General features: G+C 27.2%; 2 protein-coding genes and 1 long non-coding RNA gene across 10 annotated transcripts; 2 read left to right on the forward strand and 1 right to left on the reverse strand.

Moving 5' to 3' along the window:
- Positions 1 to 684: 684 nt before the first annotated feature.
- LOC145743009 (uncharacterized) lies at positions 685 to 1892 on the reverse strand. Its single transcript, XR_014280979.1, has 3 exons — positions 1754 to 1892; positions 1415 to 1487; positions 685 to 1301 (listed from the first exon to the last, which is right to left on the reverse strand). It is a non-coding gene; the product is annotated as an uncharacterized LOC145743009 (long non-coding RNA).
- Positions 1893 to 2968: 1076 nt separating this feature from the next.
- Positions 2969 to 7873, forward strand: LOC145743007 (uncharacterized). The gene is made up of 9 exons (XM_082560863.1): positions 2969 to 4527; positions 4622 to 4666; positions 4978 to 5148; positions 5386 to 5490; positions 5574 to 5678; positions 5826 to 5930; positions 6017 to 6091; positions 6239 to 6405; positions 6534 to 7873. The coding sequence occupies exons 2-9, from the start codon at positions 4658 to 4660 to the stop codon at positions 7390 to 7392; spliced, it is 1596 nt and encodes a 531-aa protein (XP_082416989.1). The 5' UTR covers positions 2969 to 4527; positions 4622 to 4657; the 3' UTR covers positions 7393 to 7873.
- A 1520-nt stretch (positions 7874 to 9393) lies between these two features.
- Positions 9394 to 27042, forward strand: LOC145742807 (extended synaptotagmin-2-like). Of its 8 annotated transcripts, none has more exons than XM_082560616.1 (27): positions 9394 to 9668; positions 9960 to 10069; positions 10505 to 10563; positions 10744 to 10833; positions 11131 to 11151; positions 11757 to 11858; positions 12111 to 12265; positions 12576 to 12732; positions 13362 to 13538; positions 15186 to 15291; positions 15615 to 15644; positions 17355 to 17517; positions 17881 to 17929; positions 18316 to 18405; positions 18538 to 18618; positions 18862 to 18945; positions 19421 to 19507; positions 19917 to 20051; positions 20940 to 21089; positions 21465 to 21582; positions 22157 to 22228; positions 22670 to 22696; positions 23168 to 23300; positions 23720 to 23833; positions 24628 to 24759; positions 25437 to 25592; positions 26047 to 27042. In XM_082560616.1, exons 1-27 carry the CDS (start codon positions 9430 to 9432, stop codon positions 26075 to 26077), a joined length of 2868 nt encoding a protein of 955 aa, XP_082416742.1. In that variant the 5' UTR covers positions 9394 to 9429; the 3' UTR covers positions 26078 to 27042. The 8 variants fall into 8 exon arrangements, with proteins under 8 accessions (XP_082416742.1, XP_082416747.1, XP_082416744.1 ...); XM_082560621.1 differs by having other exon boundaries at positions 23210 to 23300; XM_082560618.1 differs by lacking the exon at positions 22670 to 22696.
- Positions 27043 to 27096: the final 54 nt, after the last annotated feature.

Raw genomic sequence — 27096 nt, forward strand, 5'->3', positions numbered from 1 at the left:
ATTTTTTTATTAAATTTTTAATTCAAGAACAAATTGTTGAGTCGTAGTTTTAATATATTGTAAACAATAATGAAAAATTTTCTTAATTTTTTATGTCGATGGTATTTTAAATAGCAAAATTTTAAAATATATAAATAACGAGGCAGTTCAGTTTTTAAACGTAGATTAACTTAACGTGCTTTTATTTGCTCAAAACACAAATAAGATAAGCAACAATATTAACAAAGTTATATTTTAGTAGTGCCAATTGCAAATTAGTTTTACGGGTATTGGGTATAATCGGTACAGTGCCTTACACATTGCCATAAGTAAGAAACGCACCTTAGCTTTGAAGTGAAACGAGAGTCTGTACTCTTTTGTTTTTAGTTACACCATCTTTTGTATTATATATAAACAATAGAGCGTTACAAGTACAATTTCTTTTCTTAGATCTTGTTTTTTGAAATTGAATTAAGCTTTAAACTATAGAAATTTGTGAGGTTTATAATTGTTAAACTACAATATCAATTAAAATAAGTGATACATATTTTATTTTTGATAAAATAAAATCATTTAATAATATATGTGATATCTACAAACAAGTTAAACTAAAATATATATTGAATTATTGTTAATAATGTTTTTCTTTTAGTAAGTTTAAACAGTAGGTTTAAATAAAACCATTTGAATAATTGTTCTAGCAAGAAAAAGTAGACATTTCCACTAACATTAAAGTAAAGTAAAAAGATAACGTTGGTAAGAATATTTAAAGTTTATAACATACCCTTAATTTTTTTTCTAATTTATAATATGCAAAGGTGGGCACCAAACTGTTAAAGCGTTGATCGTTAATTAACGTAGTTAAATTTTTCATTAAAATTTAACTTTTTTTCGATATCGAACCAGTTAACTTTCGTTAATTCGTGCTTTCGTTACGTTACAAGTAAATTCGAGGTAAGGGATATATATATGTTTAATATGGCTGTTTATCAAGTTTAAACATTGCAATTTTTAACAAACGTTTGTAGCTTCTATTTGGCCGCTGTTTTTAAGAACTTTTTTTAAATAAATTTTAAATAAATTTTACCGTTCACGGTTATCCGTTACATTCGATTTAATTTAAATTATAAACCTTAACAAAGTTTGTTAAATCCCCTCTCTTCTAGTGCTAAGTGGCCATGCACTGAGGGTATTTAGCATAAGACTATTTGTACTGATTGAACTATTCTTGCTTTATTAAAGTTGACCCCGCTTTTAGTCGCACACATAAATGAACAATTTTATTCCGTTCACACACAAACACATTCGTTCATTGACAGTTTCTACAAAAAATAAAACAGCTATAGTCAATAATGCTATAGAAAAATAAGCGATCACAATATAACTAATTGTTACCAATTAATACAAAGAATATCGAAGCCAAAACACATCTTACCGACACGTTTTGCAAGCCACTTATACAATGGATACAAAGGTCAACTTGTTTAATCGTTGTTAATTCAAGCAACCTGTAATTAGCAATTGATAAGGTCAGGTAATGAAAAAAGCTGTAATAGCAAAGCCCTATTAGGCATATTAACAATATAGGCATAAATACCTAAGAAATGGCAGATATTGGCTCATGAAAATATACGACACAGACGATAAAACTACCCAATAAGTTCCTGATAAAGGTAAAAGAGACACTTAGTATAAAGTACAAAACATGATTATCTCTAGAATTAGTCAAAACATGAACACAAAATAACTTAATAATAATGCAAAATGTAATTACCCGAAAATTCACAAGCCCGGATTATGGATCAAAAAACGTACGTATCAGTTCACTACTCCAAATAGTTTCACAGTAGGGAAGGTAGTAATTACATATAACACTTTAAATAACTTTTAAATAGCCTATCAGTCTAGATTCCTAACGATAAAAATAATAGCCATAAAATTACGATAAGTATTAAAAAACCTTTCAATCAAGTGAAACGTACGGCTGATTATAACACCTCAGGGTTGCCAAATGAAACAAATATAAAACGCACATTTAAAGGGCATGCGACATGTTTTTTGTATTTTTAGTTAAAGTAATATATTGTGTAACGAATTACCATTTTACGAATTTACTTTTTCGGTTACCTGAATTTACTTTCTCGGTTAAATCCACCTATAATAATATGTATACACCAACCACTTTACGAAATATAAACTGTTAAAATGTTTTTTCTTAGGGAACACATATATCACAAGACCAGGAGACCAAAAATGTCCGACGAAGGTAAATACATTTTTTTAATATAAAACATTTACGAATTAATGTTTTTCTATGTTTTGAACAAATATTATTATAACAAAATTTAAAAATTAAAAATAAATATTTACATTTAATTTCTTAATATCTTTATTTTTTAGGACCATCTTGGGTAAGAACCAAAATTCTAATTTTTAAATATCTTAAAACAACAACAAAGTTTATATAACTGTTTTTAAACAAAATTATATATAAAGTTCTTTTGCATTAAGATTATTTATTTTATGTAAATACAGAATGCTTTGTTTAATTGAAATAATAAATACAACTGTCTTATTTAATACTTAAAATGTTAATAAATTTTTTATGTTTATGGAATAACAGCTTGTAAATATTTTAACATTTTTAAAATTATCATTTGTGTTATATAAATATTAAATTTTTTTAATTTAAAGTTTAATATAACTGTTTAAATACCACTGTCATGTTGCTAGAATTTTTTTTTTTTTAATCCTAGCAGAACTCCGCTATTTTCCGCAAAACGTTGTGTTTACATAAAAAAGTTAACTCGGTAATACAAAAATGTTAAGCTAGTAAAGAAACCATTACCTTCTATTATTTAACCTACAATGAAAATTTATTCTATAGATTGTGTTACAAAAGGTGTTTTTTTAAGTAATAAGCTGTTATAAAGAATTTATTAGCTAAATTTTGAGTTTCACACTCGTTATTTGCAAAAGTTGTAGAGCGACGAAAAAACATTAAAGAAATCAAGATTTGCTCGGCCGTAATTTTAAATACTTTCCGACGATAGGAGTTGAAAAAAAATTTAACATTGCATAACTCTTATAACAAAGATAAAGTGTTGTCATTTTTAAGGGCCACAAATGTTAATTACGTCAGTAGTTAAGCTAAAACTTATCGAAAAAAGTTTGATAAATCGGCCGAACGTCGACATTTGGAGCTATTTTCAAAAACTTTCCGACGATAGGAATCGAAAAAAAATTTTAACGCGGCTTGATTGTTTAACAATAATTAAAATAGCAAAGTTTTGAGCGCCACATTTTACGTTTACAGCAGTTAATGACCCGAGAAATAACAAAAGAGAAACAAATGCCCGCTTCTACCCGAAAAAACGAATCCCACTCTCCAGCAGAAAGTATATTCCGACAATAGAATACAGCCCAAAATTTAACAATCAATAAGTAATGCCAAATAAACATTGTACGCCAAGTTTTGAGTTTCACACTCGTTATTTGCAAAAGTTGTAGAGCGACGAAAAAACATTAAAGAAACCAAGATTTGCTCGGCCGTAATTTTAAATACTTTCCGACGATAGGAGTTGAAAAAAAATTTAACATTGCATAACTCTTATAACAAAGATAAAGTGTTGTCATTTTTAAGGGCCACAATTGTTAATTACGTCAGTAGTTAAGCTAAAACTTATCGAAAAAAGTTTGATAAATCGGCCGAACGTCGACATTTGGAGCTATTTTTAAATACTTTCCGACGATAGGAATCGAAAAAAAATTTTAACGCGGCTTGATTGTTTAACAATAATTAAAATAGCAAAGTTTTGAGCGCCACATTTTACGTTTACAGCAGTTATTGACCCGAGAAATAACAAAAGAGAAACAAAGGCCCGCTCCTACCCGAAAAAACGAATCCCACTCTCCAACAGAAAGTATATTCCGACAATAGAATACAGCTCAAAATTTAACAATCAATAAGTAATGCCAAATAAACATTGTACGCCAAGTTTTGAGTTTCACTCTCGTTATTTGCAAAAATGACTTTAAATCTAAATTAAAAAACTGAATAATAATTTATAAATATTAACAATATAAACATAAACAAAAAAACTTTCATTTTTGTTTTATTAGGCACTAGAGAGAGCTAAATCTAAATATAAAGCCGACATGTACAACGTGAGCATCAGTAACTTACAAAATTAAAAACAAATTAATTAAATTTTTTGTTAAGGACTATATTTAATGTATTCCAATTGTAATATAATCTACTATTTCATTATTTACTAACCCTAAAATTCTTATATGTTCATAAACTACGAAAAATTAATTAATTGCATAACAATTTACACTGGATAAACAGATATATATTTTGTACTAAATTATTTTCAAAAGTTTTGTGAAAATCGAGCTTTAACTGAGGAAGAGTTTGAAAACCAACATCAAAAAGCATTCCAAGGTAAAAAGGAATCTCTTTCTAATTTCGGAAAAAAACAGTTTTTAGACTTTACAGGAAATTTAAAGAAAGAATTTAAAACCAATAATGATAAAAACAAAAAGGTTGGAAAATTTTAGTTATTTTTATAAATAATTTATTAATATATATGTTTTATATCTAAATTTAATTTAACTATTTGTCTGTTTTTTTTTAAAGAAAATACTGACAGCACAAAGTAGATACAAGGAAGAAATGGAAATGGTAGGCTTTATGACATCTGATAAAATTGGTTATTATGCTAAAAAAATGTGGTAATAAAAATTAGTAGCAAATACAACAGAAGAAAATATTTTAAGTGCCACTATACATTCAAAATGGCTGAGTTCTTAAATATTTTATTTTCAAAATTTGTTAATAACGAGTGTGAAAATAAAAAAATTAGTTAAAATAGATTTGAATATAATTGCTAATCATATTTTTAACAACTATCTCAAAAAACAACAAATAATTGATCAAATATTACAAATGCAAAATATAGTAAAAACATAATAATAACATTTTTACATTGGCAGCTATGCAATTCCCATGCTTTAAATGAAGAAGACTTCGAAAACCAACATGACAAATCATTGAATATTGTTAAAGAAATGCTTCACCCTAACCTTTTTGACAACTTAAACTTTCAAGATTTTGTGCAAATAACCAAAAATCAATTTATTAAAGATAACACAAGAAATTGGCAGGTATGTAAAAAACAATGATGCAGTTTTTACCTAAGCTATGCTGTCTTAAGTTTTTGGTTGATTTCTACACAATTTATCATTGATTAAAGAGCATAACAAGGAAATAAAATTTAATTTATGAATTGGGCTGTTTTCTTCCATTAAAAAAAGCAAAAATTTTTAAAAATATAAATAAAAGTCAGTTAAATTTAACAATAACTATTTAAAGTCCCCTGTGCATTTTAAAACTATATTTAGATGAACAAAATTCTTAAAAAAGACTTAAAAGAAGTTGCAAACAAGAGCAATGAACTGGAATTAAATTTAGGAATCAGTCAAAGAAACTTAACAAAAAAAACACAGGTAAGTACATTTTCGGGAAAGTATGTATTACATTTAGGCTTTTACAATTTAATGTTTTAATTTATTTCAAATAAAATTTTTAGACAATTAAAAACTTGACAAAACAAGTTGAAGAATTATCAGAAAAAAATAAAACAATTTCTCGAAAGTTACAACAAAAAAAAAACCAACTAAAAAAAACAGAGAATGTATAAAACTAATTTAATAATTTTTAGTGTAGAAGCTAATTAGAAACTAAATAATAAGATTAAGTTTAATATTTTTATATAACAAATATAGTTTAATATAACAAAAACAAGAATTTTATAGGCTACATCTCCTAATTTTATTAACAGAGCAATAAAAATCTTGAAACCGAATTACAAACATGGAAAGAAAATTATTCTCAAACAGAATCAAAACTAAAACTAACTCAAGATCAGTTAACAAACCAAGTCCAGGTAAACTGTAATAAACTTATGTAAATTTTCCCATTTATTTTATTAAAAAAAAACCTTAAATAAAACCTTTCGCAATATTTTTCCAGGAAACCATAAAACTTGAAGATGAAATTCAAACATTACAGAGCAATATTCAAGGCATTACCCAAAAAAATCGAAAAGTAAATAAATGCATGTAACTTAAATCTTTTTATTTAATAAAGACAATTGTGATATTTTACTTTCATAATTGCTGTTATTTCAATTATTCTAGAATATAAATATATTTGGTTAAAGCCTGAAAGCAAGTATAAATGATATGTTTACAGTACTACAACTCAAATGAGATTAAAATCAACCTTGAAGAAAAAGGTTTTCTTGGCAGAGGAGGTTTTGGTTGTGTGCGCCTTGGCTTTCTTAAACATTGTGGGGCTGTTGCTATTAAAGCCATCTCATTAACGGGCTCTAATGACGAAATTAAACAAAAAAAAGCAAAGTATCTTGTTCGATATTTGATTCAATCACAAATTCAAATTTTCTCAAAATTTGTTAATTTAATAGGCACAACATGAACATAACCTATATGTTTATTAAATTAATAACACAAAACAATTTTTTTATTAGAATTATGCACGAAATTGATATGTGTCTACAAGCCAGTCACTCTAAAATAGTCAGTTATTTTGGCTATACAGAATGGGGGCCATACCCACAAACAACTGGAATTATTATGGAGTACATGCAGTGTGGTAACCTTAAAACTTTGATTATAACAAAAGCAAATATCATTAATATACCAATAGCTGTTAGGCTACAATTTGCTTTTGACATTGCATGTGGACTTTCTTTTCTCCACAATTTGAGTTCAGATCAAAGAATGACACATGGAGACTTGAAGATTGAAAATGTTCTTCTTACAAGTGATCTACGATGCAAAATCTCAGATTTCGGCGGAGCTGACTTTGCAACTGTTACTGATCCTGGTCAATCTAGTGTTGTCTCAGCAAAAAGGGGTGGAGTACATACTTGGCTCTATACAGCTCCAGAGAGATTAGAAGACATAGGGTTAAAAGTTACGACAGCAATGGATGTGTACAGCTTTGCCATGATGCTCTTCATGATTCTTGCCCGCCGGCCTTCGTGGATAAAAGGTGAAAACATTGAAAGGGAAGAACATGTTAGTTTGGTGGAAAGGAGAGAACGCCCAAATTTGCAAGAGATCACAAATTTGGAAAACTCAGTTTCCCCCCAAGATGGCAAACTTGTCACATTCCTCCAAAATCAAATGCAAAAGTGTTGGAATCAAGATCCGAAATCTCGTCCCAAAATGATTGACATAAGAGATCAAATTGACACAGAGCTTGCACAGCAAAGTGATGTGGAAATAAAACAACATGTTTTAAACATAATCAAGGAAATGAAAATTTCGACACCGTTTAAATCTACCACTTCCTTTGAGCCGATTGAAAACTACAGACTTTAATATTCCCAGAGACTTTTTGCTTTATCAACATGTTTCTTGGAAAAACTAGAAAACTATTAACAAAAGGGAAACTATTAACTGTAGATAAAGCTTCATACATAACAGTCTGTTTTTATTGCAATTACATACTTTTCGTTGAATATTTACAGCTCAAAAAAGTTAAAATCTTATGATCGGCTACATTTAACCCCTATTTTTATAGCAATGGGAAGCACATTACCAACATCACACTTAACCAGAATTCCTTGCATAACCTGTACATAGATGAACAGCGATTTTGCCACAAACAAGAAACAATCTATACACTTTTGTATGACCTGATTAAAAAGACATTCGCCACTTTAAGATACTAATTAAGAATTAGTTGTTAATTGCAGCATGGCGCTCTTAATCTAACAAAATATGTGGTGTTGTATTAGTCTAGCCATCAAGCTGATTTTGTAATCTAATTTGTAATCAAATTATTTTTTATCGCTTTGCAAATTAAAATACGTATAAAAATGTTACAAAAAAATCAACTAGCTATGTTAACCTTTGTAAATAAAAAATGATTTGACAAAATCCTTTTAATTTTAGATTACAATTTTCTTTAATATGAAAAAAGAAAATTTTGTGCTAGTTAAAAATAAGGATTAAAATAAAGATTTTATAGCTGCTTTTACCTAAGCAAAAACCATTGGCAGCTAAAACATAAATTTGTGTTGGCAGTAATTTATGTAATATAATATATCAATAGAAAAATATACAGTTTTGCTGTTGCAACAAAACACAAATGTTTAAACATATGATTAACTGTTTATTTGTTTTTATATATCTTTATCATTGATGTGGTAAGGTCAAATGTGTAACATAAACATAGAGTAACATTGTTACCCCGACCCAGTTGCTCTTTAAGTATTATTAGATTATAATTAGCAGTTTAAAATATATTAGATCATAATTACCCAGTTATTATGCTGCTGATGAAGTGCTGGCTCAGTAGGAGTTTATACCGTTTATAGTGGCTTACTCAAGGGCGCTACTGCACGAGAATAGTGAGGATTAAACTTATGACCTCATGGTGGTGTAGCAAGTGTTCTTATAACTACACCATGCTGCCGGTTTGGTGCAAAAAATACTAATCGTAAGTTACTTGTCATTAAAAACTAATGATTCGTTTATAGAGTTGCTGGATTTCAGATTTTTTGTAAACAACATAATAAACCAAAACTTAGAATTACTATCACAGTTCTTACAAAACTTGCTATTTTTACCGTTTCCATCAATTTTCTGTATGACCTCCACGGTTATTTAAAATATTTTTTTTACCTAAATTTAATATAAATAACATTAATTTTTCCAAAACTAGACCAATTGAATAATATAAATGGATTTATATTAATCTTAGATTTTATATGCTTTGTTTTGATACCAAGTATCAGTTTATCCTCGATGTGTTATTGCAAAATGCAGAGAGTGCGTAGGCGGCTAGTCAGCGAGGTGTTGTTATTTTTTTGTTGCAGCTGTTGCAAATTTTTGTATTACCGGGCAATTACGAGCTTACGAATTTGGTGTAACCTTATTTAAATTTACAAGCGCTAGGTTAGCTAAATATTAAATAATTTTTAGTCTAGGGTATGACTAATTTTAATCCATTTATAACCTTTTGCATTTACGTTACGTCTGTTTTTTTTCAATATTTTTTGCGGGTTTGGATTGATACCAATTGCGCAAAACAGTATACATAGAAACGACTTGCAACAGTGTTATCCTGTTTAGGCCACTGGCATTTGTCGATATGTTAATTGTATGAGATTTGTTTTAAAGTCACCTTGACAGATTGACGTTAGGATTAATTTACGTTATCTTACTTTTGTTATTGGCTTTATTGTTTGTGTTAATTTTCAGAGAATTCAGTATTAGAAAGTATTTTGTTATACTTTTAATGCTACTTTCTAAGGTCAAGATATATAAATGGATTGACTTAAATTTAAAAAAATTTTTTTTTGGTTTTATAGATTGCAGTTTTAAATAAATGTAAATAAGGATATTTTTTTCATGGAAAAAAATCGTACAGACTCAGGGTTTCCAAGCGAAAGCGAACCAAAACAAGAGTTTGCGATAAAGGGGTCTCTGTCTTCTGATGATCCAGTGTTTAACGATCTTTCGGATGGGATTGACATAGACAACAAGCTGGAGGACAAAATAAGTGTGGAGGTTTTGGATGGAGCAATGGAAGCTACTTTGGATGAACCTTCGTCTGTTTCAGAGATTGTACAATCAGTTTTAATGTCCAAGTAAATCATTTTTTTTAATGTATATATATATATTTTTTTTTTTGGTATTAAATAACCTCTATTGTCTGATAGTTAAATTATGGACTTAAATAAAAAAGGAATTACCTACAGGATTAGAAAACTTTAAAACAACTCTAAATTGCTCTGTTTTGTTTATTTTTTTGCAGTGTAAATTATATTTTTATTTAGTAGTGGCCATTTTAAACTGCTTGAAAAACTAAACAACTGGTTCACATGAATTTTAAAAATGTAAATATGAAGTATCATGGTAATTAAAAAAGTTTTTTTTAGATTAAACAACACACAAAATATTGTAAAAGTTGGAGGTTTAAGATTTGGTATTGCAGCATTTATTTGGTTTATGGGGTACTTTGAGTTCAGTTTGTTGTGGATATTTTGTGGTAAGTACCAACAGTACATTTTCAAATGTATTTTATTTATTTATTTTTTTTTTTTTGTATATATATCTTTATCCTCGATGTGGGAAAGTCGAATGCGCGACTTAAACATAGAGTAACATAAGTTACTCCGACCCAGTCTCGAGTTGCCATTTTATCTTTTAATATTAATTTAATTTATACTGGGTTTGGTGACCATCCCATAACACACTTAAAATCTTTATATAAACCTTAAAACTTATAGTATATATGTTTTAAATCATTAAATTGATTTTTTTATTTTTTCCTGTTTCGTTATTGTAATATTTATTGTATTATTTACTGTCATTAAAACCAAAAACCGAAATAAAAAAAAACAGTTTTTATCATTTTTATAGGCCTATACAGTTTTTTTTTTAAATTAATTTTTTGGGCTATATTAATGAAACCTTTTAACAGGTGTCTGTACAATGATGTTTATATCAGAAAAATTACGTAGAAAAAGAGTCATTTCACAAGTAAGTTATTTTTATTAATTTTGCACAGAAACTATTAAAATATATTTTACACACATATTTAAAACAAAAAATATTGTTTTTTGCCATCCCACTTATAAGCCTGAAAAAATAAAAGTAACAATTTTAATTTTTTAATTTTTATAAAATTTACTAATTTAATAACTTAATTTTAATTTATAGGTGTTAAAACATAATGCGGACGATCCGAAGAAATTTATGGACACATTAAGAGATATTTACCGCACTAACGGAAGAAGGCTGCCATCTTGGGTAAACAATAAATAAATTTGTTTTATAACTTTTGTCGGTAAAAGAAAGAATAAAAAACAAAAAATGAAATAACAAGTAACTATGTGTATACATCTTTTTAAATACCAACTCTTTTAAATGTTAAGTTAGACATAATGGTTATTTACTAATGTCAAGCCTAAAACCTGTTTGTTTCTTATATGTTGGGAAAATGCTCTATTATTCTTACAATAAGTTTTAAGACCTAACAAATTTATGCTGTTTATTATTTTATATTCGTACAATTTTTTTAATATATAACTAAATTATATCATATAGATTTCTGATTCATTTTGTCAGGTATTATCTTTAGTAATACACTTTAATTCCGAGTAATTTTAATTTGTTTAAAGTTTCTATGAAATATAATAAATTTTTAGTTCAGTTTTAAAATTGAAGTGTGCGTTTTTATATTTAAATTTTTTGGTTCAATTCAGTTAAATGACAATGTTCGAAAAATCATGTAAACTTCTTGTAATTCTATGCTTGATTAGTAGACCAGTGTTGTCTAAATGTGATTTAGAATATAATTATGTAATAGAATTGATGTAAAATGTCAACTCTATAAGTTTTGTGATTAATTTATAAAGTGTTAAACTAAGTTCATTTCTTGTATGATTTATTATAAACCATTTTGAATTGCCTCTATAAAAAATGGTAACTTCAGTTAAAAATAATTTAATTTAATTGTATTGGCATGTTTAAAATTTGTAATTTAATAAAATAATGTATTTTTAAAATTACTTGGGTAGTATATTTGACACTTTTTACAAGTTTATTTTTAAATATTCTGCGATTTACAATTTTTGTATTTGTTGTTGTAATTTTAAAATTGTATGTATAGCCTGTATAACTCGACAATTAATAGATAAACATTTTTCAATTTATCTCTATTTTTGGTTTAGATTTATTTTCCTGATATTGAAAAAGCTGAATGGATGAATAAAATAACGCAACAACTATGGCCTTACATTGGAATATATGTGAAAAAAATGTTTACAAACCAGGTAAAAATACAAAAAAAACTTTTTAAACAACACACAAAATATTGTAAAAGTGCAATTAGTACTTTTAACAAAGTTTAAGTTTAATATATTTTGATAATTTAAAACATAATTTTGAATATTTTGAATGGTAGTCTTAATAAGGCCTTTTTTATTAATGCTTTGATTTTTACTTTAAGCTAAAGTTAAGAACAATTTTAATAAAAATGTTTTCTTTTAATATAAAAAAAAATAATATTTTTCAAATTATTTTAGGTTCAAAAATCGATTCAAAATTCTTCCAGTCTATTAAGTGGATTTGTGTTCACTGACGTCGATCTGGGTGATAGAGCGCCTCGTGTGGCAGGTGTCAAAGTCTACAGCAACTCGCTGACAAGAAGAAATGAAATAGTCATGGATTTACAGATTGTGTAAGAAAACAAATTTTTTTTAACAGTTTGATTGCCAAGTGTTTTTGTTATAAAATCTAAGTCTTAAAATGCTTAGTGATCTTGCCATTATATTTGTGTGTGCATTTTGTTGGAAAATATTATTCTGTGGGCACTTTGTGACTGTGCTATTTTATTTGTTTAATTAAAAAAGAAGGCAAAAGTAAGTTGGTGCTATGCATTTTATTCATGAATTTTACTTAGCAGCTAAAACCTATTACCTTAAATTTCAATAAGATTTACACACACAATTTTTTTATTCTTTTTTACAAATGGTCTATTTTTTTTATAGGTATGACAGTGATTGCAAGTTTGGAGTATCAGTCAACAGACTAAGAGCTGGTATCAGTGACTTAAAAATTAGGGGGTTGCTAAGATTGGAATTTCATCCCCTGTTAGAGAAAATGCCGATTGTTGGTGCTGTATCTGTATCGTTTGTCCATAGACCGGTAATTAAAAAAATATATATGACTCATATTTGTAATAATTAATTGAATTGTGTTATTAATTAGCTTCGTTATGTTTGTTTATAGAGTGCTGATAATTAATTTTAAGCAGGTAGTAACAAATAAAATGTGATTTAAACTACCATTTTTAAACAAAAATAATATCTTTTTTTTTATATATCTTTATCCTTGATGTGGGAAAGTCGAATGCGCGACTTAAACATAGAATAACATCAGTTACCTCGACCCAGCCTCGAGTTGCCTTTGACAGTTTGGAATATTATAGATTATAATTGCCAGGTAATTATGCTGCTGATTAAGTGCTGGCTCAGCAGGAGTTTATACCGTTTATAGCGCCTTACTTAAGGGCGCTATAGCATAAGAGCAGTGGGTGGTGTAGCAAGTGTTTTTACCACTACTTACCACTACTGTTAAAAGCATTGATACAGTTCCAAAATTGTTAATATTTTATAAATACTAAACACTTTTATTATTGTAGTTAATAATTTAAAGTTAACTTTACAACTTACCGTATTAATTTTCCATATATTAATGGCCTACCTGAATTTAAAAGCCTATTCTATATATATTTAAACAATTATATTATTACAATAATTAAAATATTATTTCAGAGTATCGATTTCAATTTAACCAACCTGGCAAATCTGTTTGATCTGCCGGGGTTTGATAGTTTATTAAGAGGTGCAGTGACAGATAGTATTTGTGGTATAATGGTGTTGCCAGAGAAATATATTCTTCCACTTTGTACTGATCTGGATATTAGCAGACTTAGATTTCCACTACCCTTGGTAAGTAAATTTAAAATGATATCAAAAGTTAAAATTTTTTTGTTTGTTATTTTGAATGTTTTAGTGATTTCCCATAAACAGTTACTAATTTATTTTAGAAAGGATTTTATTCTTACCCTGAATTTATTTTGAATAAGTGCTTTTTTTAAAAAAAATAACAATAAATTCAATTTTTAACAATAAATTCAATTTGCAGTAATAACAGTAAAAAGAATAAAAATAAAACAATTTTTCGGTGGGCTTATAAAAAACTAGTTCTTACCTTGTTAGTAGGGATGGGCCAATCGAATCCGAGTCCGAGTAATCGGCCCGAGTATTAAGAACATTTTAATACTCGTGCTCGTCGAGCATTTTTTAGTACTCGGACGCCGAGTGATAATTTGTCATTTAAGATCGTATACGATTTACTAAACATAAAAAAACACGAGGTTTGCCTTTTTCTAATAAATTATAATCTACTCTCAATTTATCACGTTATTTAAGCAACGATTGCGCAACAAATACACTTTTTACATAGTAAAATTTAACGCATAATAAATTTGAGACTTTTACATTTTTGTTTAGACTTAAAATGATATTGCTATTAGCGGTTAGTAGTTTTGCCAACGTTAAACACATTTATAATCCATAAATACGTGTTTTTTGGCAAATTTTGCAGTTTAAAATTATGCGGGAAAGATTCTAATGAACAGTTGTATACGTTTAAATGACGTCATAACCGAGTACTCGGACTCGGCCGAGTATCGCGACAAAATACTCGGGCTCGTCGAATCCGAGTAATTTGAATTTCAGCCCATCCCTACTTGTTAGGCTATTAAAGTTTATAGTTTATGTTTTTTTTTATTAGTTTTATTGTATAAAACTTTAGTTATAGCAAAAAGCACTTAAAACTCTAAAATTCATAATGCATAAAAGTATAGACGTTTATACACTTTACTTTGGCATTATAAAATGCCAACAAAAATTTGATTGTTTTTTACATAGACCCATTCTTTTTTATGTGAATAATAAGGCTAACTGTCATAACACAGCCATACAATATAATATATAAAAGTCTATAGTTAAACCTATCAATTATGTGATTAATAAAAGGAAGTCAAATGCTATTGATCCTTGTTCTGCTGTATACAACAATGTCTGCAATGTTCTTTTACTGCTTATGCTAAGGCAGTATTGAATAGGATTTCGTATTTCCTTTTGCGCAATAAACGGTCGTATAGAATATAAGATCGATTGTAAATACGCAATTAATTAATAGATGCTCTATACTAACTATAATTTATTATGATAAAAAAATATTATCATTAATTGTTTTGATTTAACAGTCTACATATAAATGCTGTTATTATATTAAATTATGTTTTAATTAGTTACTCAATATTTTTTAACTAATTTAAAAAAAAATTTAAATAGTATTTATATTAATTTTATCTTAAAATTTTATAATATCCAAAAAAGTGAGTTTAAATATTTAAAAAAAATAAATTGAAAAAAAAATACATAGTACTGATATTTAATAATTATACATTTTTTTATAACATATGTTTAAAAAAAAACCTTTTTTATATATTGGGGGCATATTCATATTTTAATAATTTCTTAACATCGATATTTGCTAAACATTTTTATTTGTGTTATATATTTTAGGGTGTGATTCGGATTCATATTATAGAGGCTCGGAATCTGGAGGAAAAAGATCGGAAATTATTTGGAAAAATAGGAGGAGGTAGTGACCCTTATGTCACTGTCAAAGGTATTTTAATTTCTTCTTATTTAAAAAAATAGGTTTCCTATTTTAATGCTGTTATTACCCTTTAATAAAGGTACCAACTACTACTCTTAAATTTTAAAAATTTGAGTTAATTTCTGGGCGAATTTTTTTAAGTTTTAACAGTGTGGAAAAGTATTAAGACAATTTACAGATTTTTTCTTTTTTTTGGTTTACTTTTTTTATTTTAACAGATTTAATATTAAGTAGCCTATGTATTTGCTGGTATATATTTATTTTATTAGAAATTATCCATACTACATAATATATATCCGTATGCTATTTTAATATAATCTGTTTATTAAAAGTACCTTCATTTGGGGAGCCTTCTGATAGAGGTTTGAGATTTGAATGTAATGATAAAATTGCTTTCTTGCTTAATTATGTTTGGTGGTAAAAAAATTGGCTGAAAATTAATGTTACGAATAAATCTAAAAATTAAAAAGATTTTTACATAAGATTTGATTATGTTGATAAACTAACACTACTTGTGATTTAGGTAATAGCTAGAATTTTTATTTTATAACATTTTGAATTAAATAATTTTTTTTTATAATCGACTAAAAATATAACAAGTTAAAATTTTTACCAAGTTTTAGAAAAATGTAAGTCTTTAAATTCAAATTTTCTTCTATTAACAAAATAACTAAAACAAAAATATTTTAAGGGCACTATTTTGAACATTTTTTTGTTTATTTATAAAAAAGTAAGTATATGGGACTTACAATTAATGTGCCATAGGGCAAAACAAAACAAAATAAATAACACTAAATTATACTCAAATGCTTGTTTGAATTTAACTTGCTTATTTGGTGTTTAAAATAATATGCGTTTCTCTAATTTAGTTATTGCAATCATATTTGCTACATTTTTGAATAGCTTTTTGCAAGTTGGTGCTACATACTTAATTGCCTTAATTTATGATTACAATTAAAGTTAACTGTAGTAAAGATTTGTTTCAATTAAATTCTGGCTTTAAACTGTAGCTGGAATTAAGTTTAGAGGTAAGGTTAAACAATAATTTGCATGGAGTTACTTAATTCACAGTTTTACACACAATAGAAAAGGTATATATTTTGCTATTTAATTTTTTGCATATTTATACCCAACTAAGAGTTGTATATCTAGTACAATTTAGTTAAATGCCGTTTTGTATTTTTTAGTCATTTTTAAAAGGCATTTGACACACAGATATATACATACATATAATATCTATTAGGCTTCATTTTATATATATCACATTTCTAATTTACTTTAAATTTATCAATACCAAACTTAAATGCAAAAGTACAATGTAATTTTCTAAAGTTAAGTTGAATTAATTAAACACACGAACTTTTATTAACATAGTCAACTTTTGGCTTAATTTGTTTGTTATTAATATGTGTAAAATCATAATAAAACCACATATTGTATTGTCGGATATTAATTGTTTACTGTTTATATAACAAAAAATAGGGAAAATTTGTCAGCGTTTTTTCTTTATATATTATCAATGTTTTGATTTGTTATTATTTAAAAAATGTATTTTTACTTTTTTGTTTTGTAAAAATAATTTCTGATTAATGATTTGTTCTGAATAATTTTGAATAATATTTCGATTTTTAGGAATTAGCAAAATTTTTAAATTTGCATGATTACCTTTAAAATTATTTAAATTCTATTTAATTCAAACTTTTTGATATAACTTTGATTTTAAATTTATTAATATGCTTTTTGCTGTTTGTAGCAAAGGGTGAACTAAATTAACAATTAAATTAGCTTAATTTTAACAGCAAATTCTAATTAAAGTTTATCGATTATAATATCACACTACTTTATAAACCAAAATTCAGTTTCTAATTTTCTAGTTTGTTACACTTTAGTTAAAAAAGTTATATTATATTCATTTATATACGTACTTGAAACCAAATAAAATTTACCTTTTTAAGCTACAAAACATAAATTTAAAACAAAAAAAAAAACATTTTAAATTTAAATTACAAAAAAAAATCTTTAAAAAGTTTATAATTTTGAACCCTTAAATATTTTTAAAGTTTTATTTTTAGTTGGACACACCAGTAAATACCAAACAAAGATTATCAACCATTGCGTTAACCCAGTCTGGAATGAATCATTTGATGTGATTGTAAACGATGTCCATTCGACCAACATACATCTTGCCTTGTTTGACGATGATGGTGCTTTGAATAAAGCAGACGATCTAGGAAGGTAAAGAAGGCATTGTAGGCTAAGTGTTGTTAAAATATTTTGTTTAGTCAAGGTAAGTAACTTTGTTTAGTAAGAAAATGTTTTTATTTTTGAAGCGGAAGGGTGTATTGTTAAATTTAAAGTAAAAACATTTTTGAAAGAATCTATGTCTACTTATTTATAAATTTTAAAGAGTTAGATTTAAAATTCTTTATTTTATAGGCATATTAAATTGTTATATACTTTTAAATACATAAATATTACTTTTCTATATACAGAATTATTTTTTAAACATTAAATTTCTTTATTTATTATAACTATAGCATTATTAACAGGTATATAATTTTATCATCTAATACAAATTATTTTATGTTTATGGTTTAGTGCCTCTATACCAGTGCAAGCTGTTTATGACCATGGTGTGATTGATGAGGTAATTTAAAACTTTGCTCACTGGATTTAAACTAAGTGCAATATTAAAAATATTTTAAATATTTGCCTTTTTTAGGTTTAAGAAAAATATAAACTTCAAAATTTTGAAAAAAAAAATTATTTAAAATTTTAATTTATTAAAAAAATTTGATCTATTTATAAATAAAAATTTAGTATACTTGTCTAATAAAAAGAAAATTGCACAGTTTTGCAAGAAATATTTGAATTGACATTTCCTTTACTATAAATATCAAAAAAAAAGGTATTTAAAAATACAAAACCAATCTCTTATTTCTACTATTTTATTTTAAAGGGTAAATTCTACTTACTATATTATATTTATTTTAAAAAATCGTCGTAATTAACATTAAACTTTATGTTTGATAGTGGATTAAGCTATCTGAAGTGACTCAAGGTTCAATTCATGTCAAGATTGAATGGTACGAACTATCATCAGACCCTCAGGATATAACTCAGGTTTGTGTTTATTAATCTACTTGTTACAAAACTACCATTTGTGGTGCATAATAATTTTGCAATTGCAATTTAGTATTTTGGTTAAAGTTGTTATTTAAATATTTTTAACTTGATTTTTAAATTCTTTTTTAGGCGATGGATCATTCTGCGGAAAAACACTCTTCTCATGCGGCCATGTTGAATATTTATGCAGACAGTGCCCAATATTTACCTGTAATGTTGTTGCTCTTAAACCTTTAAATATACTTTAAATTAGAATGTTGTTTTAATATGAGCTAAAGTTAAAAAATATCATTTTTTCTATTATTATTGATATGTGTCATGGGTACGTAGTTTTTAGTTTGACCATTATTATAACATTGTGGAATTTATTTTAACATTTTGTTGGTTTTGAAATTAGTTCCTAATATAAAAAATATTGTGTTAGCAATTTAATTGTTAATATATTTATTATAGGACAATGAACAAGACAATTTTGATCCTTCACCAGCTTTGAAAATGAATGTTGTGGGAAAAGATATGGAGACCTTGAAGACTCAAGTAATTTTATCTTGATCTTTTTATTACCTTACACTTAGTTCCTAATCGTGTAAATATATTTTGACTTTAAACATTACTTAGTGGTTATAACAATATCATAGTTTGATCTGTAAAATTATTATTATTGTAGGCTACTTTTTTGTATGAAAAGATTGACTTCACGAGCTTAACAAGAGTAACATTTGTTAAATTAACCCAGTCATAAGTTGGCTTTGGCGGTTTGGAATATTTTAGATTATAATTAAACTGCTGATTAAGTGTTGGTTCAGCAGAAGTTCATACCGTTTATAGTGCCTTACTCGAGGGCGCTACAGCTTGAGAGCAGTGGGGATCAAACCCAGTACCTCATCTAGTAAAGCCAAGTGTTTTCACAACTACACCACGCTGTCGGTTATAAATAATAATATCTACTTAAGAATATGCATTCAATTCCTAAAATGAAAATATTTTTAAAATAATTAAATTTTTTGATCAGACGATATTGCATACAAACAACCCTGTCTGGGAGGAAAACTTTAAAGTTCTTCTAACCAATCCAATCTCTGACCAAATCTTTTTTGAGGTAATTTTATCTAGGCATAATTTATGTTTTTTTCATTGGACAATAACAGTTTGTTTGAGCAGATTTTTAGAAAAAGGTTGTATATATGCACATAAATTAATACCACAAATAAAATTTTAGTTTAAATAAATTGCCTAAAATTGGGAGCATATTTTCTTTTCCTTTTTAAGCTTTTTTTACATTTTTTTTTTGATTGGACTGTGAACAATTCTTTTTATTTTAAATATTTAAAAAAAAAATATTTTTTAAAAATAATGCTGTAAAATTGTCTTTTTAATGTATTCTGTATAATTAATTTAACTTGATAAAATACCAAACTGAGAATCACATCTTAAGATTAATAAAAGATAAAAATTGATTTCGTTTTAAAAGCGAGGACAAATTAAAAAAAGTAAAAGTTTTGACTCAGGTGGTCGACCGTCGCCATAGCTACTCGATTGAAAATATGTTGCACCCTGCTGCCACCGTGCGGCGTGTTTTAAATAGAAAAAATCGTCAACCAATGAAATATCGTCATGCCTCCTGTAATGTTTTAGATAACGGGGTATTAAAAAAATGTTTGCGAAAAAATTGATTTCAAAATTTTTGAAAATTGATTTTTACCTAACTGTTGTCTGTGTAAATGTTTTGCATTTGTTGGTTTCAAGCAAAATTTAACTAGAGTATTGCTATATATCAAAGTTTGTACTAAGATGGGCTAAAAGTAGATTATAAACCTTTTTTTAATTCTGAAATCTGTTTTGTTTCAAAGTAGTTTACCACTTTGCATGTTTTTGCTTTGTGTTTGCCAAAAAAAAAAGTCATTTCAATTTAAGAACATTTTTAAGTGCCATAGTTATGGTAGTTAAGTTTTTTTTAGACAAAGTTGTTGCTAATAGGATCTAAACTCTTGAAATAGTTTATTTTACCCATCTTAAAGTGGCATTTAAAAATTAGTTTATAGGCTTTAGTATAATAATCGGATCACATATGTTGTCCGGTTCTAGACAAAACATAATTACATTACGGCTTTCCTAAATTCTCTCATCTGGATTATGGTGCGAGAAAGTTATCACCTACAGTTTATAGTCGAGAAAATTCTCTTCTACGGCAAACGCCATGTTGTTTTGTCATACGTGACCTAAATAACCTTTCAGTTTTATTTCTAATTTTTATGTTTTTGGTTACTTTACTTATTATTTCTTTTTACTTTGTTTGCTGTGGTTAGATTTTTATTTAAAAATAACCACTGTCGTCTTTTATTTTTTTTTGTTTTATTTTTTTATTTTGATTTGTTTATTAACCAAAAAATTATTCTTTTTTGATTAAAACTTAGTACTTGATATTTATTAATATACTCAAATTAAAAATCAAATTTTTACACCATAAAAATTTTTATTTCCAAATAAAAAATTTTGATAAAATTTTATTTTTCTACATTTTATTTTTCCAGATTGAGGATAAACAACAAAATGGCTGCCTCGGTGTGTTAAAGTTCTCAGTTAAAAGTTTAATGAAATGTGATAACATGTGCAAAGATGAACCTTTTTCATTGAAAGCATCGGGAATCAAATCTGTTCTAAATTTGAGGCTTACTTTAAGGGTAAATTACATTTAAATTTAAGTTGTATTAAAACTGGATAAAAACAGTTTGTTTTAGTAATTGCATTTTTTCACCCAAAGTGTGTAAACAGCTTAGTTATTGAATAACTTTAATAACTTATAAATGTTCAAGTTAACTTAGTCAGTAATGTATTTTGTTAACTCTGGGATATTGTTTGCTTTTCTAAATTGCTGATTAAATTTTTAAAGAAAAAACAAATTAAAATGTGGCACAAATTGGAACTAAACCCAGGACCTTAAAATAAAAAAATAAATAAAATTTTTTCCGAATAATTTTTATTTAAAAAACTGCATCTGACTCAAACTATGCTTGGTATGGAAATAATTAATAAATTTTCTGCCTTTTTCATTTTAGATGTTGGTACCTAAGGAGAAGACAGATAACAAGCACGCCCACTCTCACATTAGAGTAACTACAAGTGAAAAGAAACCTGCTAGCACTCCTGAATCTATGGATTCATCGCCAAAAACAAGTAAGTAATTTAAATGTAAGTTGTAACTTTAAAAAACACTATGGCTAATCTTGGTCACATCTCCTACCAAACAGTTAACACAAAAATCAAAACTTAAAAGTTTAAGTAATTAGGATTAATAAGAAAGATAATTTTATATTTATTTATAGGCCAACTTAGTTTGTTTAACAAATTAATTTTGTCTGTTAGTTAATTTGTAAACTTAAGTTATGAAAATGGACTTATTAAAAAGGCTGTTGCATAGGACAAGATGAAATCAAACTCGGGACCTCTAAACGGCAGTGTGGTGTGGTAACCGGCAGTATGGTGTAGTGGTAAAAACACTTGCTACGCTACTTCAGTTGTGTGTTCAATTCGTACTGCTCTCATGCTGTAGTGCCTCTGAAGATAAAGGGTTACTATAAACGGTATGAACTTCTGCTGAGCCAATACTTAATCAGCAGTTGTTTAGGTCATGCAGTCGACCTTCCTACATCGAGAATAACTTATATATATAAAAAAAGGCAACAGCAGGGATTGTGCATGTTACTATAGTATTAATGTTTTATTATTGTATTTACTGTTTAATTTTTAGTGCCTGAGCTTCCAGAAGTTTCAGCTAGAAACGAAGACACTTCAAGTATTTCCTCGGGCAACATTGACTTTGGTTAGTTAAACAACTTCTTTAAATTATGATTTAATATCTAACATTAATTATTATTTTTAGGCACTATTTTTACTTTTTAACTTTAGCTACCAAAGCAAGTTTTGTTTGATTTTATACATGCATAGAAATTAACAGTTAGTTTCTTTCTTAACTGAGTTTTTGTGTTAAATTATGTGTTAGCTTATCAATTCTTGTTTTAAACTTTTGGTAGTATTTTTTTTAATATGCATACTCTTTTGAAGTTATTAGATAGGCCGTCTTAAAAATCATTTATACATGTTATTGCTCTCAAAAAATTAACATCTATTTATATAAAGTTTGCTAATATCGTCTATAAAAAGTCATTTAAAAGTCTTATCATTTTTTCATGCTTATTTATTCAACTTAGTTTAGAGCTTTTCATTTTCATTTTATTTTATTAACATTTGTTTGTAATAACAGTGGACAAATCACTAAAGGCATTTTATGGTAAGATTAAATAGATAATAAACTAACAATACGAAATTTATAAACTAACATTCATTTGTGCTGTGGATTTTTGAATAACATTGTAATTATCAAGTTTTAATTTGCACTTTTAGATGATTTTTTTTTTAATTTTGCACAAAAACCTAATTTTTTTAACTCTGAAATACTTAATTAATGACTTAATAATAGCACAAACTCTAATTGTTTATTTTATTTAACCATTAAAAATAACCAATTTTCTATTTTTGTATTCAAAAAAATGCATTAAAAATATGCATCAAAAAAAGATATTATTAATTTAATAATACTATTTTATACTAATCTAATCTAGTTCAATTAAAACTAATTATATATTACTATTGCCATGAATTTATATTTTACAAGTAATTTTTGAAATATTTCACTTTTTCACAATTAAATTCTTACGCCAAAGACTTCTTTAAATGACCATTTATTTGAATATTTTAATAGAAGGAAATGCATCTGACCCAAATAACTTAAATCTTTCAATAGGAAAAGAATCTTTATCTCGAACTGAAAGTAGTTCCTCTGATATTTCCAATGTGGGAGCGATTCATAATCTCAGAAACAGATTAAATGCAAAGTTAGTGAAACCTTTAATTTAGTTAAAAAATAATAAACTTCAAAAAAGTTTTTTTTATTTTACACCATTTGTAATCAATATGCAAAACTGGCCATGTGGTGTAGTGGTAAGAACACTTGCTACACCACACATAAGGTTTTGTGTTCAATCCCCACTGATCTCATGTAGCACCCTTGAGTAAGATGCTATAATAGGTATAAGCTCCTGCTGAGCCAATTCTTAATCAGCAATTTAATTATCTGGAACTATAATCTATGATATCCCAAACTACCAATAGCAACTTAAGACTAGGTCGGGGTAACTGATGTACTCTACGTTTAGGTTGTGCAGTCGACCTTGCCTTTTTGAGGATAAATATAATTAAATTTAAAAATAATATAGTCAATTTGTTAAGTACATTTTTTTGTTTTGTTAACTAGAAATGGAGCTGCACCAATAGCTAACAATAACAATAAAGGAAATGGATTGGGAAAACTTAAACTAACAATACAATATGTCAGCAATCATCTGTCTGTTATTGTTAATAAAGCTGAGTAAGTTGAACTTTGATCTAACCTTTTTTGTCAATGTTATGCTAAATTTCTAATACATTTTTTTAGTGCTAACAAAGTATCTTGGAGTAAGATACTAATATAATAAATTGTAATTTAAATGTTAGTTTTTTTTTTGTATATATCTTTATTCTCGATGTGGGAAAGTTGAATGCGCGACTTAAACATAGAGTAACAACTGTTACTCCGACCCAGTTTCGAGTTGCCTTTAGCAGTTTGGGATATTATTGATTATAATTTCCCGTTAATTATGCTGCTGATTAAGTGCTGGCTCAGCAGGAGTTCGTACTGTTTATTACTCAAGGCCACTACACCACGATGCCAGTAGGTTTACAGTCCCAGCAAAATAAATTATTGAATACTTTAGCTGGAAACCTGTATATTTACATGTAATAAAGCTTGATGGACAAATCAATGTATACCTAATTCATAGTCCTTAAAGTTAAAAACTGCTGTTTGTAGTTTACAATTGTTGTTGCGACCACACTTTCCCAAGCAAGTTACTTGTAACCAACAAAATGTTCAAAAAAATGCAACCAAAAATCAAATTTGGTAGTTTATTTGTATTTTGGGCAGCTAAATTTAATGTCACTTAATTTCAAATTTTTCCATGGCAAGCATTTAAATTTTAGTTAGAACGGAAAAAATATTTCCTATTTTTAGGAAAATCAAATTTTTGACTTGGATTGTTATTAAAGCTTGTTTAATTTAAGGTCTTCTAATTTTTTCTATACATTATAAAATCGAATATTTATTAAAACAAATCAAATTAACAGAGATTTGATAGTCTGCGATGAAGACAACAATACCTCTGATCCTTATGTGAAACTATTTGTTGATTCACAACCCAGAAACAAGAAGAAAACTAAAGTGATTAAAAATAACCTCAACCCAGAGTTTGAACAAAGGTAAATGCTGCTTTAGTGAAATTTTGAAAATATTAAGTAGATACCAGAAACAATATAACCGGCAGCGTGGTAAAGTGGTAAGAACACTTGCTTCACCACCATGAGGACGTGGGTTTAATCCCCACTGCTCTCATGCTATAGCATCCTTAAGTAAGGCGCTATAAACGGTGTAAACTCCTGCTGAGCCAGCACTAAATCAGCAGCATAATTATCCGGCAATTATAATCTATAATATCCCAAACTGCTAAAGGCAACTCGAAACTGGGTCGGAGTAACAGTTGTTACTCTATGTTTAAGTCGCGCTTTCCCACATAGAGGATAAAGATATATACAAAAAAAAATATCACAAAATGTCATAACTCAAAACTTCGCTAGGTTTAAGATAAAAATTATTGTCTGTTTAGCGCATAAAGTTACCCTTTTTATTGAAGAATAGTTGAGTATATAAAGTTTTTATTAAAATATGTTTTTTACATATAATATACCCTAGTGGTATATGTACACATATAATATGTATGTCCAATTCATGTCTCTTTAAATTAATATAAATTGGCAGGTTACGACCATATTATAACAATTAAAATGTGGTCATCTGACAAAATAGCTTTTAACTTTAATCTAACATAGCAGCGACTTTATCTTAGCCGTATGTTTTAACTTTTACTTATAATATTTAGGTTGATTTTTGAGGTTTCATTCAGAGAGGTCACCAAGAATAAACTGACAGCGATTGTCAAAAACCATTCAGGGTTTTTATCTTCGGAAAAAGTTTTGATGGGGAATGCTTACATTGATTTGTCCACATTAAACCTAACCCAACCGTCCACAAACTGGTAAGTAAAAACCGACAGTGTGGTGTAGTAGTCGGAACACCTGCTACACTACATAGGGGGTTTGATATCCACTGCTATTACTCTCTAGGGTTTACAAGTTAGGCACTGTAAACGGTATAAACCCCTGCTCAGCCAACACTTAACCAGCAGCTTAATTATTGGGCAAATATAATCTATACTATCACAAACTGTCAAAGGCAACTTAAAACTAGGTCAGGTAATGGTTGTTACTCTATGTTTAACCTGTGAAGGTGGCATTTTCATATCAAGGATAACTAGTATAGTTTTGCACCTTAACTTGCTGCGGCTAACTCTATGTTAATGTTACAATTTGTAAATATAACTTTTCTGGGTACCCCTTTAAAAACAAAATTAAAAAAATATTGTACTATTAGCAAACGTAAATATTTACATTTTGTTTTTTCTACTTTCTCTATATACAAATCTTTTTTAGGTATGATCTTCAACTACCAAAAGGACATTAAACCCAGAATTCAACAACATTAAAATAAAGGAACTTTTTTGTTACTTCAATGTCTATATATTGCACTTTATGTTCTGAATTTACTTTTATAATTTGTTTACCGAAAGAAATGCTTTATTATGAATATTTTTGCACCTAATTTTTGTATTATTTGGTTGCCCAAGAGTTAGTATTACTCGGTTCTTATTTAAAAATAATGGCTGCAATAAGTTTGTGCTATTTTTCAGTTTTTTAACTCGTTTTCTTTTTTAAAAGTTTTTTATAAATGGTGTTATTGAAATTTAATTGTATACAAACCAAACTATATATAATATAATTTGGAATGTGTAAAATTTGAATATTTGGCAATATATACACAAAATATGGTAATCTGTATATAAGACCTATACTTGTTTAAATATGTTAATTTTTATTAATGTTGTTCACATTTAATAATTGTTTTTCTGTTCCAAACAGCGAATTTTGCTTATTAATATCTAATATCTGAATATTGCATTATTAATATGAACTTTAAATCGATAAATGCCTTGTGTTTTTTCTGTAAAATAATCTAATAGTTTGCCTTATTAATAGTTGCTTGATTTATTTTTTTAATCCTTTTTAAAACTATATTGCAACTTAAGTAGAGTTGATCAATATTAACTTGTGCCTAATATAAAAGTATTGTTGTCAGGTGGCTGTAACATTGTTTTGTATTCATTGTTTATATTCTTATTAATTTAATATGTCAAATCACACTAACAAAATTAAACTAAAGTTACGTAAATAGGGGTTTAAAAATAGTTGGGTATTTGTTTTAAAGTTTGTTTAATGTAACTGTAGATTTATGTTTGATATGGTTTGACATTTAAGTACATATGTTGCATAACTTTTGTTTTTTAATTGGTTCTGTAAAATTATGTAAACTATCTATCATTTTCTGTAACTGGAAGCTTTTATATAAATAAAACAGTAACATTCATGTTATTTGGTGTAAAAATATATATTAAAAGGTTTATATTACGTGTGAAGGGTAGTTGA

The sequence above is a fragment of the Corella eumyota genome, chromosome 2 (assembly GCF_963082875.1).
Source record: "Corella eumyota chromosome 2, kaCorEumy4.1, whole genome shotgun sequence".
NCBI classification, from domain to species: Eukaryota; Metazoa; Chordata; class Ascidiacea; order Phlebobranchia; family Corellidae; genus Corella; species Corella eumyota.

Excerpts from the sequence above, each read along its gene's own strand:
- LOC145743007 (XM_082560863.1), top strand. Across the intron at positions 5,491-5,573 it reads ACTTAACAAAAAAAACACAG|ACAATTAAAAACTTGACAAA; the intron begins GTAAGTACATTT and ends TAAAATTTTTAG. Across the intron at positions 5,931-6,016 it reads AGTTAACAAACCAAGTCCAG|GAAACCATAAAACTTGAAGA; the intron begins GTAAACTGTAAT and ends ATATTTTTCCAG.
- LOC145742807 (XM_082560616.1), top strand. The coding sequence starts at position 9,430 with ATGGAAAAAAATCGTACAGACTCAGGGTTTCCAAGCGAAAGCGAACCA. Across the intron at positions 11,152-11,756 it reads TTTCTGATTCATTTTGTCAG|ATTTATTTTCCTGATATTGA; the intron begins GTATTATCTTTA and ends TTTTTGGTTTAG. Across the intron at positions 15,292-15,614 it reads CCCTTATGTCACTGTCAAAG|TACCTTCATTTGGGGAGCCT; the intron begins GTATTTTAATTT and ends GTTTATTAAAAG.